General features: G+C 40.1%; 1 protein-coding gene across 8 annotated transcripts in view; it reads right to left on the bottom strand.

The window, feature by feature from the left end:
• PRR14L (proline rich 14 like) overlaps window positions 1-20,928 on the bottom strand; it is a 56,295-nt gene that overhangs the window by 14,941 nt on the left and 20,426 nt on the right. For 6 of the 8 annotated variants that reach the window (XM_055322176.1, XM_055322175.1, XM_055322183.1 and 3 more), the window contains 2 exons: window positions 18,247-18,319; window positions 1,337-6,524 (listed from right to left, as the gene is read on the bottom strand). In XM_055322176.1, coding sequence (XP_055178151.1) covers window positions 1,337-6,524; window positions 18,247-18,319 — 5,261 coding nt within the window. Of the gene's footprint in view, window positions 1-1,336; window positions 6,525-18,246; window positions 18,320-19,509; window positions 19,584-20,928 lie in introns of those variants that run through there. The other 2 variants (XM_055322179.1, XM_055322181.1) reach the window with 2 other exon arrangements.

Raw genomic sequence — 20,928 nt, 5'->3', positions numbered from 1 at the left:
TCGATCCTGGGACTCCAGGATCATGCCCTGGGCCAAAGGCAGGAGCTAAAACGCTGAGCCACCCAGGTGTCCCAATAATGAAGTCTTAAAAAAAAAAAAAAAAAAAGTAAAATGATATTGGTGAAATTATTTTTATGTTTTAAAAGACTTTATTTATCTATCTATCTATTTGAGACAGGGAGAGAGAGAGAGAGAGATAGAGAGAGAGAGAGAGAGAGAGAGGCAGAGACACAGGCAGAGGGAGAAGCAGGCTCCATGCAGAAGCCCAATGTGGGACTTGATCCCGGGACTCCAGGATCACACCCTGGGCTGAAGGCAGGTGCTAAACCACTGAGCCACCCAGGGATCCCGGTGAAATTATTATTTTTTAAAGATTTTATTTATTTATTCATGAGAGATACACACACACACACACACACACACACACACACACAGAGGCAGAGACACAGGGAGAGGGAGAAGCAGGCCAGGCTCCATGCAGGGAGCCTGACGTGGAACTCGATCCCAGGTCTCCAGGATCAGGCCCTGGGCTGAAGGTGGTGCTAAACCACCTGGGCTGCCCTCAGTGAAATTATTTTTAACTATTCTAAGTGGTCAAACCACTCTTCTCCAGTTCACTTAAAATTCTAGCAACTGTACAACTATAGTATGTAAATGTCAATTTTTAAAATATTTTTATTTATTTATTCATGAGACATACAGAGAGACATTCAGAGACATACAGAGGCTCTCCTACAGGGAGCCTGATGCTGGACCCAATCCCAGGACTCCAGGATCACGACCTGAGCCGAAGGCAGATGCTCAACCACTGAGCTACCCAGGCGCCCCTAAATGTCAGTCTTTGAAGCCTCTCTGCTCCAGAGAGAAATCCAGAGGTTCATGAAGTAGATTTGGTGATACCTACATAATTGTTTATTTACTTAAGTATTTACTCTGTATCTTTTATATATCAAACACCAAATTAGATGCTGACTGTAATATTTTGTCAATAAGATATAGTTACAAGCCATTGTTTGTCACTATAAGTCTTTAACATGTAATGGTGTTTGTTTTTTACAAGGCGGGGACAAGGGTAGAAAAGAGATTCGAAAGATTTGACAGTTTGCAGAAGAATGACATGGATACAACAAAAAAAAATGGTAAAAATACAGAGGTAGATTCTGCAGGAAAATTAAAGAGGTCTACACATAAGACTTATGGCTATATTTTCTCAGCAGAGATTTAAGGTAAACAGAAAACGCAGACACAAAATCTCTAAAGAGCCTTGCACTCCAGTCCTCAACTCTCCCCAGAGGTTGAAGCAAACATGGGACATTTGAAAAGAAGATGGATTTACCTGCTTATGGTGCTTAGAGCTGGCTGCCGCTTGCTGTGAGCGGAATGAAGAGTAGAGATTTCGAAGGGGCAGGCAGAAGGCCCATGCTGGCTCCAAATGGATAGCACTCGGCCCACCGAGTAGGGAAGAGAACAGAAGACCTTGTCTGCTATGGAGGCTGGAGACCTTAACCCTTTTAAGCCCTGTGTAAACTGGGTCATGAAGAACCTCTGCATGGTAGGCATGTGACTGGAGAAGCTCCGTTTTTTTGTCCAGATTCGGTAACATCCAGGAGAACAAAGTGCTAGAAGTGTGTGAAGGCCAAGGACAGAGCAGCCTGCTCTGGTCTGAACTATGGCAGTGCCTCCACAGTCCTGAAGAGGACCTGAAGGCTGTGAAGGAGCCTGGGCACCTGCCTGACCACGGAGGCCAGTGTCTTCCCTGAATGTGGCCATCCCAGGGCAACTGTGAGACAAGAAGAAAGAAAAGGTCCACTTGGGAGGCTGAGACAGGCACCTGGGGGCCTCTCCTAAGGCGAGCCTGGCTGGAGCACAGTGCTCAGGAAAAGTCCTCGGAGACTCGGTCATGCACTCAGAGCCCGATTTCATGTGAAAAGATACCGGGAAAATTTCAGAACCAAACAGCAGTGACGGCACCTTGTTGCTCAAATCTATGAAGCTCATTTTGATGGCTTCAAGTGAATAAAGTGTCAAGGGCTTACTGTTAAGCCTCTTGTCCCATCCACTAGCTGCCAAATATGGATTCAGCTGCATTAGATTGTATGAAAAGCCATCCAGAAGTCTTTTGTATCTGTGCTGCTTATAGCTTTTAGTCACTGGAAGAAGTTCAGAGGAACACCGCCGATATCTTAGTTTCTGGGTCTTCGTGGCTGGGACCAGTTTGGAGGCAAGAATGGACAGCTTGTTGAGTAAGGCTGATTCTTTGGTAGGCTTCCTAACATTCAGGCTCCTCAAGGGATGGCACGGAGACGCCTTCTGCTTTGGTATGTGGCTCAATAAGCTTCTGGTTGGTACTGTTTCGGGTTCCAACTGTGCGGGTGCAGGCACAGCACGTGAACTGAGAAACCTGTGTGCTTTTGTGGGGATGGTTTCAGAGGAACTCTTTAAAATGGCCGAACTCCTGATTTTACTTATTTTTTTCCCCAGGTTGACTTGCTCCTGACAGGAAACTTTCTTACATGTTCGATGGGGCTGCTTCTTTAAGGGAAGCACTCTCTTCTGATGTGAAATGTTTCCAAAGGCACCATGTATTTCATCACACCCAGCACAGTTGGGGTCTTGTGCTTTCTGAGGGGCACCATGAAGGCAAGGACCTGTGCACGACTCTATGTCCTTTTTAAATGGACGACACAAGCTTCCCTCCTCTGGATCTTCCAACTTCTGAAACTGTGCAGTAGTGCCACCCTTGGCCAGCTTTGCTAGGGGGATTTCCTTCATCATGGTAGACTCACTTTTGCAATGCTTAGCTTGGTTCTTCTCTTGCAACTCATCTGACAACATATTAGATGAGGTGCATTGTTTTGGTATCTTGTGTGCTTCTTTTTGATGTATATGTTCTTCATTCTGCAACATGTAGTCCAAAGCCCCCTGCCTTTGCTGCTCTGCAACATCACCAAGCATCCTCTGGGATTTCAAGTGGGTCTGAGAAATCTCTCTTCCTTTGTTACCATGACCAGCTTCTCTGGTAATCATGTCCTCAGACTCTTCCATGACAGTTAAATGACCCAGGGGTCCCCTCTGATGTTCTTCAGTTTTTTCGCCTTTCAACTTTGTTTCTGTTTCCACGGTCAGAGGCAAATTTTGCACACCGATGTCTATTCGGACTTCTTCATTAGAATTACTCCCATCCCCTGGTGCTCCTTCCTTCGTCTCAAGCAGGACTGTGCGGTGCTCTATGCTTTCACAAAGCACTTCTTCTGGTTTAAAAATATTTTCCAGGTCAGTTTCCTCACTATTAACATTCCTTTCTGAATTTTTGTGAGAAGACAGATACAAAGGCATTATCTCAGTGGTTTGCAGGCTCCCTGTGGAAATAGGGTTCTCATCTGGGCATTGAGAAGGCAGTAACTGTTTCAAGGAAATTCCAAAGGTATTTTCCTCCTTGTCAAAGTCAGAATTTATTTCTGGTCTTGATCCTTCAATCGTTCCTTGTGTTTCTCTACGGGATGCTTCTTTAAGTTGCTTTTTATGATGAATATAATCTAAGGATACATTTACTCTATCCAATGTTCTTAAATTTGGTTCATGATCTGCAATAGACTCTATGTCATGCGCACAAGAGTCTGGACACACTTCCATTTCACAATCTTTTAATGATCTGTATACTTTCTCTTCACATGATTTTTTAATTTCCAGAGGCTCCCCTTTAGAGGAAGCAGCATCTGGAAAATCTGAGTCCTGGCCAATCATTCTGATAAATGCAGCATTTAGTTCTCCTCTTTGAGACTGAGTACTCACTGCAGTTTCCTGTAATGTCAGTCTGTCTTGCCTTGTACCACCGTCAAGAATACTAGATGCTCTTAAGTCCAACACATCTTCTGGAGACATATTACTACAATTCGTGTAGATGATGTCTACCATGCCATCTGTGGATGCCTCACAACCAGAAGTACATTCAGAGTCTCCTTTCAAATAGCCTTTCTTTGAACTACCACTGGACAATGGGTTGTTACTGTCTGAACCAACTAGCAGTTCATTTTGGTTGTGGCTTATCTCTCTGTAAAGTTCTGTGACAGTCTCTCTTTTGTCACCACCTAGTATCTCCTTAGCTGGTTTATCTTCACTTCTGCATTCATCTGGTCTGTTTTGGTTAACCTGGCAGTCAAGGACTTTATCTGCTTTCTGATCAAGAGTTTCAAATGCTTGGCTCAAGTTTTTGAAACTGGGAAACATAATACTAGGAGACTGGTCCAACAATTTTTCAGGGCTTGGAATGTTTGCAAATAAGTTTAGTTCTGGTGTGGCACAGTCAGAGACATTACACTTGCAAAACACAGTCTCTTTAGGTACATCCTGTTCCTTTCCTTCTAGCCTTTCCTCACTGAGCTGGGTGTGATTGGTGGTGGGAATGGTCTTGTCAGAAGCTTCACCATTTAACACGTCTGCTGCCATTTCATTTCTCATCTTATTTTCTGGGAGGCTGCCTCTAGTTTCTCCCCTAGCAAGTTCACTGTCCTCCAATGTGTAACTCACTTTATGGGTGCTACTTTCTGTGGAGTCTTCTTTTCCTTGGGAATGGCGATTGCTGTGCTGAAATGCATCTTCACACGTAGTCATCAAAGAGTTCTCAACGTTTGGGATGATTCTGCCGGACTTAAAAGTAGCACAAGCAGAACACATGCTCTTTTCTTGTGCATTTTTACTTACATAATGACAGCTAGAGAGATCCTGAGATTGAGCACTTTGACATTCCATAGCAGAGACCTCTTGAAGCAAGCCTGCTGCTTCTTTCTTACTTGAGAGAAGTCTGGAATGTAGGTCTACTATTCCAGAATCAGCCATTTCTTTCTTTGTTTCTAGGCTTCCTGTTTTGATGTTTAAGGTAGGGTTGCTTGAAGAGGCACCACAGGTTTTGTCACCTGATGGAGAGATGTCTTTCATTTTTGTCTTCATGGAAATGGTTTGGGTATCAGCAATGACATCTACTCCATCCTCTAATGGAGGGTGATGGCTCTGTTGGGAATCCTCACTTGTTGTTAAAGGCATCTCTTTATTAGCTGGCAACTTCAAGTGGTCTTGAGAATTAAGGGGCACTTGATTTAAAACACATTCACTTTCTATTTTGTTTACAACCAGTTCATTGGTGCAAGGAAGTTCATTCATCTCATAGGCAATGTTCCGTTCACCTAAATGTGAACTATCATCCTGGGCAGTCTGTATAGCTTGTTCTAACTCAGGTCTATAATCAAATTCTAGGGATGGTGGTAACTGAGCAACATCTTTCTTGGGTTTTGATACCTCATTCATAAGACTTATCTGGTCCTCATGCCTTAAACTCACAAGGGATTTTCTTTCAGTCAGAAATTCATTGTATAAAACTTCATTTAACTGGGTGTCATCTTCCAGATTTCTCTTGGAGCAGAATGAATTAGAGTCTTTACTATAAATCTTTTCAGTTACCATATTGGGCTCTATAGTGGTTGTCTGTTCTGGCTCTTCAATCTGCATTGAGGAGGAAAAACTGCTCTCTTCAGTGTGTCTGCCTGAATGGCTCATACCAGTAGAAGTTTCTCTATGGTCCTCATGGTTTGTCAAACCACCCTGAATGTCTAACGTGTTTTTCAGATCATTTTTTTTAAGCATTACTTCTGTGGCTTCAGTGAACAATTGGGGCATTGAAGAACTAGAGCTGTCTGTATGGATACTGCCTTGAATGCAAAAGTTACCATAGATATTCTCTTTGGAGGAGGCAACAGTCTCTTTTTCACCAGAACGATGACCACTAGCATCCTCTCTTGGTTGCCTGGCATTACCAAGAAAGAGTTCTCCTCTTTCACTCCTGTGGTTCAAAAACTGCTCATTTTCTTTTCTAGTAGCTATGTTCTTGCTTTGATCATCCCCATCAAAACAGGAATTGTTTGTCTTCTCAGCAGATCCCTTCAGCAAGCCATCACCTTCAAAACCACATGTTTCTAAGGATGGTGTTCTGGATTCTGGACCAGACAAACTTGATGAGAAATATGAAATGTCAGAGTTTTCTTCTAAGGGTTCTATAACAATTACATTTCTTGTGGCTTTGGGACTGCCATGGGCAGAAATGTGTTTTTCATTATGGTGGCTGTGAATCTGTTGGTGATTGTCATCTGCTTCACAGACAAGGTTTAACTTACACACCTCTTCCTTCCCATTGTCCACTTTGGAAATGGCACTGCTCCCTGGTAACAATGACAACCAAGAAGGACAAGTTTTTAATTCTTCACATTCTTTTTCTTTAGCAGTTGCTTCTGTTATTCCAGGGTCCACAAAGGTTAAAGGCTCTAGGGAAACTAATGTGCTGGTTTCTGAAACCTCACCACTGGTCATGATTTTGTCTATCTCTGGGTATTCGCTGAACCCAGATGAGAGATCTTTACTCACATTGCCATTCTTGTGTCCTTCATTATAATCCGTCTTAGTCCCATTGACCTTCATACCTTGTACTTCTTCAGTAGATTTTAGCAGAGTTCCAGTTGTAAGTTGTACATTTTCTTCTGCCCAAAAGAAATAAATCCAAATTAGTACACAATCATAAAAAAAAAATCATGTGCTACACTTTAATGAATTTAATCACGTGACGAACAGCAACAAAAAAGAGCCAACTCAAAAAGCGAATTGCAACTTAAAAGTTAGTGCACTGTACCATTGGTTTTGTTCTTTTATGCAAAACATGATACCTCTGTACTAAAATGTAGTTGGTACAAACAGCTAATTTTGAACAACTGCCTTTCTTTAAGTGTTACCTATTTAAATGTACTTAACTGGACAATTGAATATGGAGATATACATGTAATGCAGAGTCTTAAGAAGCTTCCATTCTAAAACATTAATAAAACAGATCCACAATACAACCCTTATAAGTTAGTCATAAATAAGTTATCGCTTTAAAAAGAACAATTTTACACAAAACCTATACAAAAGAGATAAATGTGTACGGTGAATATTAGTTTTGAAACAAATTACTTGTAGTAACTATTTCCCTAAAAGACCAGCCATAAGCTAATAATTATGAAGCTGAGTGACAGATATATGTAGGTTTAGTACACTTTCTACTTTTTAATAAATTTAAATTTTCTACTATGAAACATTAAAAAACAAAAAATCTTTTTAAGCAGAATGTAAATGCAATTCATAAATAAGTTTTACTGTACAGTGTCTCTTGAAATCCTAGGTAAAAGATGAAGTATAAAGAAGCTCCCTAAACTTGTTAATCTACAGAAAATATTTTTATCCTTGCTCTTTTTGGAAAACACCAAGCTATATATATGCATATGTGTATATGTATATTTAGATGCCTACACACATGTAACAAAATACCTGCATTAAACAGATAAAGCTAAATGTAAATCAACCTAAACATCTAATACTCACTAGAATATAAATTCCATGAGGGTAAGGATCATGATTGTCTTGATCTTTCTCCTTCCATACTGCCCAGCATAAAACCCAGTACAAAATAGCACTCAACCAATGCTATCAATAGTGTTTTCTTAGAGCTTCTCTACCCATGTCTCAACTGGTACTAAGAGCAGCAATTCTGAGAGAAAAGAATGGCAACGCTGAAGGCAGGTGGGCTCTGTGATAGCACTTACCTCTCTGAGTAAGTTTCAGTTTCCGCCTTTGAAAAAGAGGGTATGAAGTACACTTACCTCAGTGCTACTTTGAGGATTAAATTAAATAATATATGTAAGACACCACCTGGTACAGTGCCTGCCATTTAAAGAAAAAGTGCTTTTCCTTTGCTCTGCTTTCTTTCTTATCTTACTGGACCTGAGAACAGTTAAAATGATAAACTTAATAACTATGCTAGGATAGGACACAGTGTTTAAAAATATCTAGAGTCAACAAATACTAGATGGATCAATGTGTACTGGATTCCACAAGCTTGCACAGATTTCAATTATTGACATAAGGCAGCCTCGAAATCCTAATGCCCCACACAGTACATATCTTTTTGAAATTAGCTTACTTTCCACATCATAGCAGACAATTCTATCCCATTCACAAATTTCTAAGCGCATTTAACCCAAATGGTTTAGTGAATCTTTTCACTGTACGTTATGGCATTCATTAAGCCATTCCTGTAAATTCTGGCCCTTTCCATTCTATTGCAGCACCATCCTAGTTGAATCCTTCATTTTATCTGCTCGGAAAACTTCAAAATTCTTCACCCATCCCCAAACAGTTGACTGTGCAAGTTATTCTACCCCAGAGTCTTTACCTGCTGGAAGAACACCAGTTTTTCAACTTAGCTGAGAATCTTAGGGGAGGAGGCAGGGGAATAGTCATTTATCTCCTAGGTGGTGGAATGCCAAAGGCTGGGTGGGAAACAGGTTGTGTACACTGACTTTGAAATCTCAAAGAATTTTAAAGGAAAGTTTGAGGCAATTACGTTTATTAGGAAGCATTCTAAAGGCTATGGAACACTGACCCAGTCCTCCTCTGTAATATGGGGAGAAAGATGATACCCACTTTGCAGAACTTATAAAGACGAGTTAATACATGTAGAGCTCTTAGAAGTGCCAGAGTCCACATTTGGTTAGGGTTAGCCACTCCCTTGGGTTCCTACTCCCTTGCACAAATATCTCTAGCAAAACCCCTGTGATAGTGTTTCTCAGTTATTTGTTTAATATATCACCTCTGTGAGACTGGAGCACTGACCTTGGCACATAGCAGGTACATAAGAGATACTGTCTGAATGAAGAATGAGAAAGTTAGGGAAGTTGTTCAAAGTATTAGGTTTACTCCATCTAGCAACTCCACTTCTGGGTATATATCTAAAGGAAATGAAATCACTATTCTGAAAAGATTATCTGCACTGTCATGTTCACTGTAGCATTATTTACAGAGGGTGAGACATGGAAACAACCCTAAGTATCCACTGATGAATGAATGGATAAAGAAAATGTGATATATTAAAAAAAAAGGTATTTAGGTATCCTAGAGGGTGGAACACATAACATACTCTGTGAAGTACAGGCCCATTTTCAGAAGTACAGGCATTTCATGACTTCAGCTGAAGGCCGTAGATTTGTTGTTTTATAATAACTGTTTAAAGAGTGCTTATATTTGCAGAAACTGACAAACTAATCCTAAAACTCAAATGAAGATGCAAGGGACATGTAACAGCCAAAATGATCTTGAAAAAGAACAAAGATGGTAGATTCACACTTTTTGATTTCAAAAACAAAGTTGCAGTAATATAGGCAGTGTGGCACTGGCAAAGGATAGATTTAATAAAGAGCAAGGGAATTAGAACTGAGAATCCATAAAGAAACTCTGACATTTATAGTTAGTCAACCGATTTTTGACAAAGGGACCAAGAAGAACAGCTTTTCAACTAATGGTACTGGGACAACTGGATATCCACATGTAAATAAATATATTTGGACTCTGTCTCACATCACACACACAAAATATTAAAAGCAGATCAGATAACTGAATGTAAGAGCTGAAACTATAAAACTCTTAGAAGAAAACACAAGAGTAAATCTTCATGATTTTGGTAATGATTTCGTAGCTAAGATATTGAAACACAGTGCTAAAAAGAGTAACAAGAAGACTGGTAAGTTGCACTTCATCAAAACTAAAATCTTGGGGAGCCTTGAATGGCTCAGTTGGTTAAGTGTTTGACTCTTGATTTCGGCTCAGGTCATGATCTCAAGGTCTTGAGATGGAGCCCCGTGTTGGGCATGAAGGCTGCTTAGGATTCTGTCTGCCACTCTCCCTCTGCTCCACCCCCCCCCCCCGCCCCACTCACACATACACGTACTCTTCAAAAAAACAACAACAAAAAAATAGGGATGCCTGGATGGCTCAGCAGTTAGTGTCTGCCTTCGACTCAGGTCCTGATCCGGGGATCCGAGATGGAGTCCCGCACCGGGCTTTTTGAAGGGAGCCTGGCTTCTCCCTCTGCCTATGTCTCTGCCTCTCTCTCTCCCTCTCTCTGTGTCTCTCATGAATAAACAAAATCTTTTTAAAAAATAATAAAACTTTTTGTGCTTCAAAGGACAACCAAGAAATGAAAAGGCAACCCACTGATGGGGAGAAAATAATTGCAAATCATCTATCTGATAAAGGATCTGTGTTTGGAATACATAAAGAATTCTTACAACTCAATAATAAAAACGGCAGAGGGAGCATAACTCCCCATTTGTTAGGTGCAGGCTGGACATAGTGACTTCCTTCCAAAGAGGACAGTATAGAAATGGGGTGAGGGGGATCCCTGGGTGGCGCAGCGGTTTGGCGCCTGCCTTTGGCTCAGGGCGCGATCCTGGAGACCCGGGATCGAATCCCACGTCGGGCTCCCGGTGCATGGAGCCTGCTTCTCCCTCTGCCTGTGTCTCTGCCTCTCTCTCTCTCTCTCTCTGTGTGTGACTATCATAAATAAGTAAAAATTAAAAAAAAATTTTTTAAAAAAGAAATGGGGTGAGGGACATAACCTAACAGTGGAGAACCCTGACAAACACTACTTCATGTTTACAGTATGTACCCTTTATATGATATGATGAAAGGGGCACTTTACCTGTGATTTCCGTCCTCCACAGCCATAGTCTTATGATGACAAATCCCAATGGAGAGCCATTCTACAATATATCTGACCAGTAGACCTCAAAATTCTCAAGGTCTCCCCAAAACAAGCAAAGTGTGACAAATTGTTGCACCCAAGAAGAGACTAAGGAGACATGAGCACTAAATGCAATAAGGTATCCTGGATGGGATTCCAAAATAGGAAAAGGATATTAGGTAAAAACTAAGGAAATGTGAATAAACTTCAGTTAATATTAATATATCAATATTGGTTCATTAACTACAGCAAATGCACTTACTAATACATTAACAATAGAAGAAATTGTCCATGTTGGGGGTAGGAGGGTAGTTAATGGAAATTGTGTAGTATCTGCTCAATTTCTCTGTAAATCCAAAACCATTCTAAAAAGAAATTATTAACTTTTTGAAAAGTTAAAAAAAAAAGCAAATGATTTGAATCGACATTGTCCCAAAAATATATGAATGGTCAATAAGCACACAGAAAGATGTTCAACATTATTAGTCATTAGAGAAATGAAAAAAACACAATACCACTCCATACCTTTTAAAATGGCTATAAATCAAAAGATAAAATAGAAAATAACAAGTGTTGGACAGAATGCAGAGAAACTGGAACCTTCATCTGTTGCTGATGGGACTGGAAAAGTTTGGCAATTCCTTAAAATGTTGAACACAGTTTCCATATACCCCACCAATTCTACTAGGTAACTACTCAAGAGAACTAAAACTTGGGGCACCTGAGTGGCTAAGTCGGTTGAGTGCCTGCCTTCAGCTCAGGTCACGATCCCAGGGTCCTGGGATCATGCCCTGAGTCAGGGGTCCCTGCTCAGTGGGGAGTCTGCTTCTCCCTCTCCCCTGACCCTCTCCTTGCTCAGGTTCTCATATTCATGTACACACTCTCTCTCAAATGAATAAATACAAAATACTTGTTTATTCGTTCATTCATTCATGAGAGACACACACAGAGAGAGAGAGAGAGAGAGAGAGAGAGAGAGAAAGAGAGAGAGAGAGAGAGAGGCAGAGACATAGGCAGAGGGAGAAGCAGGCTCCATGCAGGAAGCCCTATGTGGGACTTGATCCTGGGACTCGGGGATCACGTCCTGAGCCAAAGGCAGATGCTCAACCACTGAGCCCCCCAGGCATCCCTAAATAAAAAATCTTAAAAGAGAACTAAAAATTCATAACCACACAAAACCTATACATGAATGCTGCCAGTAACATTATTCATAATAGCCAAAAAGTGGAAATAACCCAAATGTTCATCAGATAAATGGATACAATGGGGCATTATTCAGTCATAAAACAAGAATGAAGCACTTATATATGCTAGATCATGGATAAACCTTAAAGAATTTTTTTTAAAGATTTAAATTTTTAAATCCCCCTGCAGGGAACCTGATGCGGTACTCGATCCCAGGACCCCAGGATCATGACCTGAGCCAAAGGCAGACGTTCAACCACTGAGCCACCCAGGTGCCCACCTTAAAAATCTTTATGCCAAGTGAAAACAGTCATAAAAGACCAGGTCGCATTTATATAAAATGTCCAGAATAGGCAAACCTATAGAGACAACGCCAGATGGCTGGAAGAGGTTGACGGTAAGGAAGAACAGGGCAGGAAGAATGAGTGCTAATGGGTATAAACAAGGTTTCTATAGGAAGTGATGAAAATTAAATTAGGGTTATGGTTGTGTCTGTTAAGTATAGAAGAATACCACTGAACTGTATACTTTAAATGGGTGAATTTTATAGTATGTAAATAACATCTCAACAGAATTATTTTTTTAAAAGTGCTTACACTACAATTATAATACAAGTAACATCAGAAAACTTAAAGACCTTTTTTTGGTGTTATTTCCATATAACCATACCTGGGGACAGACAGCTGGAGGCTGCCATGGTTTTAATAGCATTTCTGTCAAAACCTTTCCTGGATCAAAATTTTAAGTAGACAGACTACAGACACTAAGTATGACATCAATTTTGGCATATCCTACATCTTGTCCTCAGAAAAATGTGCTATGGGTTAGCAATATGGTAGTGTCTTATAAAAGGAAGCTCTCCTGTGTGGAGGCTCACAAAGGCTACCTACAGGTAGGACAACATCAGACAACCCTACAAGCTATTGTCACCTCCTTAGCTTCCCTGACCACTGAACATTTGGCTTTCCAAATTACAAATGAATTAACATTAACAATGAAAAAAGATTCAATTCCTTAGCTGGAGCTCGTATATTGCTGGTAGGAATCCCAAAGGGTACAACCACTCTAGAAAACTTATAAACACATTTTCCAAATGATCCAGCAGTGTCATGCCTGGGTATTCGCCCAGGTGAAATCATAATTCATGTTCATGTTAAAACTTGTACACACACACACACAAAAAAAACTTGTACACAAGTGTTCAATGCAGCTTTATTCATAATTGCCAAAACTGGAAACTCCAATTTCCCTCAAATGGGAAATAAACAAGCTATGATACAACCAGACAACAGAATATTCTTCAGCAATAAGAAGCAATGAAGTACTGATACACACAGCTGTATGGATGAATCTTAAATTCTATGCTAAATGAAAGAAGCATAGACTCAAAGCCTTCTTCTCTATGATTACATTTATAGGACATTTTGGAAAAAGTAAACTATAGGGACAGAAAAAAGATTGGTGGCTGCTAATAGCCGAGGCTGTCAAGAGGGATGCACCATAAAAGAAGCCTGTAAGAAATCACTGGAGTGATGGAAATGTTCTGTATCTTGACTGTGGTGAAGTTACACAACTGTGTTTGCTGAAACTCACACGGCTGTACAGACACAAAAAAGCGTGAATTTTATTTTATTATTTTATTATTTTTAAGAGATTTTATTTATTTATTCATGAGAGACACAGAGTGAGAGAGGCAGAGACACAGGCAGAGGGAGAAGCAGTCTCCATGCAGGGAGCCTGACGTGGGACTCGATCCTGATCTCCAGGATCACGCTCTGGGCTGAAGGTGGTGCTAAACCGCTGGGCCACCTGGGCTGCCCCAAAAGCGTGAATTTTAGTGTAGTTAAGTTATACCTTAATTTAAGAGAAGTAAAAAAAAAAAAAAAAAATTCAGTTCCCAAAATGTCTACACTGCTTTCACATTGTCCATTAAATGGGTGTGGTACTGGCTGATAATTCAACTTTTTCCCCCTAAAATGTGAACTGTAGGAGGAAAATGACGTAAATAGGGAATATAAACAAGAAATATTCTTTCCAAGTTATATATATATTTAAAAATCAATAAACTGCAAGAGTCTAGATGCATACAAAGCATAAGGAGTTTATTAATGGGGTTCATTCCATCTACCTATAATGCTTAATTTATTCACATGACAGACATACAGGGTTTTAAAAGATCATTTCAACTTTAATTCTTTCAAATAATTCAAACTATATAGTTCCCAAACTTATATATTTTTTTTCTCTCCTTGACTCTTTCACCTCTCCATCAAAATGTATTCCCTCAAATGCTCTTCCGATTTCTTGTGACTCTCCTACTTCAGAGAATTCCCAAATAAGCCTTCATGGAGATTGCTACTGTGGGAATTAAGTCACAACCTTCCTAAACCAAGCCAGTTACAAGGAACTCTTGGGGAAAAAAATACAATAAAAACAAACAAAAAAACTTTAATATAAAATATTAAACAGAATTATGGCGAAAAAGCCACAGCAGCAGAAAGGGAGAGACAGCAGTCAGTGCCTGACGGGAGGACATACTCCCTTTGTGAAATGGCCCCTCAACCAATACCCAACACTGCTCCCCCATGCCCAATTCTCATGGATCTGCCCTCAGCAATAGAGAAATAAGGAACGATCTGTGAAATAGCATCCCACCAATTAAAGATGACTTTTCATTAACACAAATGTCCTTTTAATTTTTTTTATTTTTAAAGACTTATTTATCTATTTATTTATTCAATCATTCATTCATTCATAAGAGACACAGAGAGAGAGGCAGAGACATAGGCAGAGGGAGAAGCAGGCTCTTTGTAGGGAGCCCGATGTGAAACTCAATCTCGGATCCCAGGATCACACCCTGAGCAGAAGGCAGACGCCCAACCGCTAAGCCACCCAGGCATCCCCACAAATGTCCTTTTAAAGTGTTAAGCTTGGGGCACCTGAGCCTTTGGCTCAGGGCATGATCCCTGGGTCCCGGGATCGAGTCTTGCAACGGGCTCCCTTCAGGGAGTCTGCTTCTCTCTCTGCCTATGTCTCTGCCTCTCTCTGTGTCTCTCATGAATAAATAAACTATGTTTATTTATTTTTTTTTTAAATTTTTATTTATTTATGATAGTCACACACGGAGAGAGAGAGAGAAGGGCAGAGACACAGGCAGAGGGAGAAGCAGGCTCCACGCACCGGGAGCCCGATGTGGGATTTGATCCCGGGTCTCCAGGATCGCGCCCTGGGCCAAAGGCAGGCGCCAAACCGCTGCGCCACCCAGGGATCCCAATAAACTATGTTTAAAAAAAAAAAAAGTGTTGAGCTTGTTCTAATTTCACCTAATTGAGCCACAGCAGAAAGGACTGTAAAGAACCTTAAAATTCTGCATACTAAAAAAAAAAAAAAAAAAATCTGCATATTATGCTAACTTGGAAGTACTATGACTAGGACATTTATTTAGAGAAGGCAAAACAACACATCAAAGGGAGAGTGTGGTAGCCTTAGGTTCACTTGCTGAACACCTCAGCACAGGGGAGCCAAATTCATTCCTCGGGAAATTTATAAATTATCACACGGCACTGGACCTTCCAGGTGCCTCCATTTAGAATAAGCAAAACTGAATATAAATAAAACTATATAAGCAATTTGTGCAGCATTCAACAGAGCAGATACTTAAAGGTAGGAAGGACTTACTAGTTTTTATCAGGAAGATCTACATCTAATATGTGCAGGGCCAGGATCTGGGGCAGAGTGAAAATTCTGCAGCTGGGGCCCCCAGAGAGAGTGTAAAACTGTTTCCAAGAAACATTACTTACTTCTCAATTCTGTAGTAAATGAAAAGGTTGCCAGATGCTTGACCTTAACCCTGGCAAAGCGAGCTGAGATGCTGGCCAGACTACAGTAGAGCATGTGTATCTGTTTAATTGAAATCCAGGGCAGCAGCTTATATGTTCAATTCTTTCAAGAACCTGCCTGTATAGAACCTTCCTTTCTGCCTTGGTATGATTGGTTGGGCGGAGCCTGTTCCCTCGTGTGCAACAAAGAGACACACTGGAAGGCTCTTTGGAGACTGAATGGAAGAACATATCACAGTTAGGCACTAGGTCACTGCTGCTAAAAACTCTAGTAGAGCTCCTGTTTTCAAGTTCCTCCATCTCAAACTGAGAACTGTGCACACACAGCTTTGGGCAAGAAAAGTAATTCGTTTTCCCAATTTAAGTCATTATAGAAGAATGGTGGGGATCCCTGGGTGGTTCAGCGGTTTAGCGTCTGCCTTTGGCCCAGGGCGCGATCCTGGAGTCCCAGGATTGAGTCCCACGTCAGGCTCCCGGCATGGGCCTGCTTCTCCCTCCTCCTGTGTCTCTGCCTCTCTCTCTCTCTATGTCTATCATAAATAAATAAATCTTTAAAAAAAATAAAATAAAATAAAGAAGAATGGTATTAGGATAGGAAGAAAAGTGCCACAAAGTAGTTTATCTGAAGATATTGAAAAATATCTTCTGAAAAGAAGAGCTCATCTTATCCATGTCCAATGTAGACCAGACTTTTAGGTAAACAGTAACAAAGTAAGTCTGAGAAGGCAGATTTCCTCATAGAAAATAACTAATTCTCCTGTTTTTGTTTGTGTGTTTTTTTTTTAAAAGATTCTATTTTTTTAAAGTAATCTCTACACCCAACATGGGGCTCAAACCTACAAACCCAAGATCAAGAATGCATGCTCTACCAACTGAGCCAGCCACATACCTCCTTTTTTCTCTATTAATTTCTATGATCAACATGGGGCTCAAAAACTCATGACCCCAAGATAAAGAGTCACATGCTTTACCGACTGAGCCAGCCAGGCACCCCCTAATTCTCCTGTTTAACAGTCACTTCAGTTTTGTTTTTTCATTTTAAGATTTTATTTATTTATTCATGAGAGACAGAGAGAGAGAGGCAGAGACACAGGGAGAGAGAGAAGCAGGCTCCATGCAGGGAGCCCAATGTGGGACTTGATCCTGGGATCCTGCCCGGAGTCAAACGCAGATGCTCAACTGCTAAACCACCCAGGCCTCCCATCAGTTCAGTTGTTATATGAAACGTAGTTCAACAAATAGAACCAAACTTTATGCTAAGATGTGGGTAAAAATATACCAAAAACTCAATAGAGCAATGCTGGAACCTTGCTGAGAAAATATTTTTTTGGGGGAAAGGGGCTAAAATGGTCCCAAGTAAGGTCCTAGGAACTGAGTGAGACATGTACAAAAGGACATTTCTCATCTTCAGAGTTTTAATCTATACTGGACAGTCAAGTCTTTGAGCCACAGAGGAAATCTCTAGCAGCAGGAAGCAGGGTGATAAACTGGGACAAGTGCCCTTTCTCTTAAGGACAATTTGTGCTTCCTTTTCTGTCTAGGCTGCCAAGAAGCAGAGTCAATTGTGATGTTTTATCACAGTAACAAAATGCTCATATAGTTACACACACTTGCTCTATTTTCTGTTTTTTGTAGTTTTGATTACTCTATATTTTTAACCTTAATTACATAATATATACATATAATTCTCTCTAAAGCCACCTAAAATTATTTTCAGCCTGAGAAAATCTTGGCTCAGCATTCTCTTTCTTTGGGTGTCAGTTTCCTCCTCAATCAATCAATCAATCAATCAATCAAAAGGTGGTATCTCAGATGCCTGTATCCATTTATTGTTTTGAGAAGCAAAACAAAGTAATGGAACTGAAACTGCTTCGACAGTTTTTTTTTTAAAGATTTTATTTATTTATTCATGAGAGACACAGAGAGAAAGAGAGGCAGAGACACAGGCAGAGGGAGAAGCAGGCTCCATGCAGGGAGCTCGACATGGGACTCGATCCCGGGTCTCCAGGATCACACCTGAGGCTGCAGGCGGCACTAAGCTGCTGTGCCACGCCACCGGGGCCGCCCTGCTTTGACAATTCTCAAGGTGACCTGGAGTGAATGCTGCTTTCTCCCTTCCCTGCCCAGGGGAACAAAAACAGGATGCACTTCACAGTGCTGCACTGGACTGGGTCAATTCCTCCCCTTCTATGTTAACCTTTCCAAACAGGCAGTTTAGTTTAATAAAATCAAATAAAAGATTTCACACTAATAGGGATTCATTATATAGAAGGGGGAAGCAAATTATTGTCAAAACTAAGGCACTCCTTGGGATAGCTGGCTGGCTCAATTGGAAGATCACATGACTCTTGATCTCAGGGTCGTGAGTTCGAGCTCCACACTGGGGGTATAGTTTACTCAAAACCAAACCAAACCAAACCAAACCAAAAAACCCCAAGAGAACCTAAGTCACTGCTTGATAATATTAGGTGTCTTCAAGTATGTCAATGGGTAATAGCAAGATTTTCTATAGTTAAGTCCATCTTGCAAGGCAGGGACTTGCAATCCCAATGCAAAACAGAAACTGTGAACTAAAATAATGAGTGTAATAAGTGGAAAAAGAAAAGACTAGAGAAAAATAAATACCTTTGCTCCTCAGACAGTCTTCAGGGAGGCCCGTGCATAAATGTTCTTTGCTTGACTGCATCAGGAGGTCTTCCTGCAGAAAGAAAATCCAGTGGTCAGAGGGGATTCAGATACCTGAGCTCATGCAATTACCATCTGAGAAACTTCTTTATGACTCTTGGAAATTTGCTAGCAGCCACAACGATTGGCAACTGAAGGAAACCTCAAATTTAAAGAAATAAAACCAATAAAAACTGACACTTCTCTAGAATTTGAGCTTGAAAAGCCAAGTTTCCTGAGGTCTAGACAATAACAGAGGCTTAAAATGCTGACCTGCAGCTCTAAACCTTCTGAATCAAGAAACACGTTGCAATGTAACCTTAATTTCACCTGAAAGGAAATATCACCCAAACTAGGGATGCCTGGGTGGCTCAGCGGTTGAGTGTCTGCCTTTAGCTCAAGGTGCGATCCCAGAGTCCCAGGATCGAGTCCCACATCAGGTTCCCGCATGGAGCCTGCTTCTCCCTCTGCCTGTGTCTTTGCCTCTCTCTCTCTCTCTCTCTCTCTGTGTGTGTGTGTGTGTGTGTGTGTGTGTGTCATGAATAAATAAAACCTTAAGAAAAAAAAGATAACCAGTTTTCTCCTACAGAAGGAATTCAGAAAAATGGGAGGGGTCAGTGGCAGAATGTGCATCTCATGGCAGCAAATGGCTTCAAGCCCCAGGAGGGAAGGGCTTACCAACTAGGAGACATTGACAGACCTAAGATCCCTGCTTATGCTAAAGCTCTCCTTCTGAGTCACCTCTTTTCCCCAGCCCTAAGATTTAAGGTTTTTTTTATCACACTGATTTAATTGTTAAGTGAAAGATACTGACATGGTATGTTTCTAAATCTACAGATAGTGATGCCATTACCACAACTTTTGATAATTTTTACAGCACTTTGAACAAACAAACCCAAAGCAAGCAAAAGTCATTTGGACCCTAAGCAAAGTTCTGTAGTAGAAACAGAACCCAGGACAGGGAGGGAAGATAAAAACAATGGCAAGAACAGGTGGATACAGGCAGAAATAAAACATTATCTTTGGAACTCAGAGCATAGACTATCATATGTGAAGCAGGGCTATTCTTTCATTTCCTTAGTGTGGAATACTTTTGCAAAGCATGAACTTAAAAACAAGTATCTTCCAGATAACTTATGGTAACACTACCATGTTTGACATGTATGAGTTCTAGCATGATGTCAGGCTGAACTTATTTGTAAAGAAGAGAAAGCTCTTACTTACCATAGAAGGAATGATGGGATTATAAAATCACCACTGGGCGACCATCAGAGTAATAATTATTTCAACCAAGAATCATCAAGGATGTTAAAACTAGTGGCTAAAAGTTTGAATGAGAAACAAAAATATTTACATAGTCTCAAAATATCTCTCCACAGATACTTAATAATTCCATAGGGGAAAACAGTAACTTCAGAGTGGAGAAACCTAGCTGACTCCATCTGAACTAAGCAACCAACTTCACTTCCCAGGAATGAAGCACCTTAAAGCCATGTGCCTCCTGAGAGAACGCACCAAGCAACAACATCATTTCTGTGGAATTCTTGCTGCCAAAATGCATAATCAGAATCTAATCATGAGGAAACATCAGAGAAGTCCAAATTGAGGGAAATTCTACAAAATAAATGGCCTGTATTCTTCAAAAGTGTCAAGGTCATGGCTGAGGAATTGTTACATATTATTGCAGATTAAAGAGACATGCCAACTGAATGCCACAAGTGATCCTAAGATTTTTCCTAGACCAAAAAAAAACCATTTTCTTTTCTTTTGCTACAAAAGACATCAATACAACAATTGCCCAAATTTGAATATGGTCTGTAGATTAAATAAATAAAAATGCGTCAATCAGTGTATTTTTGATCTGCTTGATTTTGATCAATATACTGTGGTCATGTAATAGAATGTCTTTGCTAAGAAATACACATTCAAGTATTTAGGCATCATGTCTGCAACTATACACTCAAATTATTTTATTATTATTATTTTTTTACTCTCAAATTATTAAAAAAAAGCAAATGTGGCAAAATGTTAAACTGAGGAATCTGCATGAAGGGTATTACAGGAATTCTTTGTACTATTTGTGCAACTTTTCTGTAAGTCTCAAATTATTTCAAAATTAGAGGCTATGGCAACATCTTTATTTGTTGTTATTTGATCCTTTCTCCAAAATGATTCTTCTCTCGGTGTTCCAGTTCTCAGGGTGAACATCTGGGGTATGACATTAGATGCTATTTAGAATTATTTTTTCAATTATTTTTTTCAATTATTTTTTAATTTATTTATAAATTATATAATTTATATATATATAAATATATATTCATATATAAATTTATAATTTATTTCAATTATTTAATTTATTATTTCAATTATTTTTTAATACTTTATAAAAAAAAGCAGAGTTCTGGAGTAAAAGATTATGGAATGAGGAGTCAGACAGGGCTCTGTTTCAACTTCAGGACTCCTACCTACTAGCTATATGCACTAAGAACAAGCTTAGTGGCTGTAAGAATGGGGACCATAGTAACACCTAGTAAGACGCCCTGTCAGCACTGGTGTTCCATAAAATAGAAGCTCCCATCATCCATTAGACCTTAGACACTTGTTATCCCCTTCTGTGAAAAAGGCCAAATAGGACTATCACCA

Source organism: Nyctereutes procyonoides, unplaced genomic scaffold, assembly GCF_905146905.1.
Source record: "Nyctereutes procyonoides isolate TBG_1078 unplaced genomic scaffold, NYPRO_anot_genome, whole genome shotgun sequence".
In the NCBI taxonomy this organism is placed as follows: domain Eukaryota; kingdom Metazoa; phylum Chordata; class Mammalia; order Carnivora; family Canidae; genus Nyctereutes; species Nyctereutes procyonoides.
Note: the sequence above shows the minus strand (reverse complement) of the source record. Positions and strands in the feature narration are given on the sequence as shown.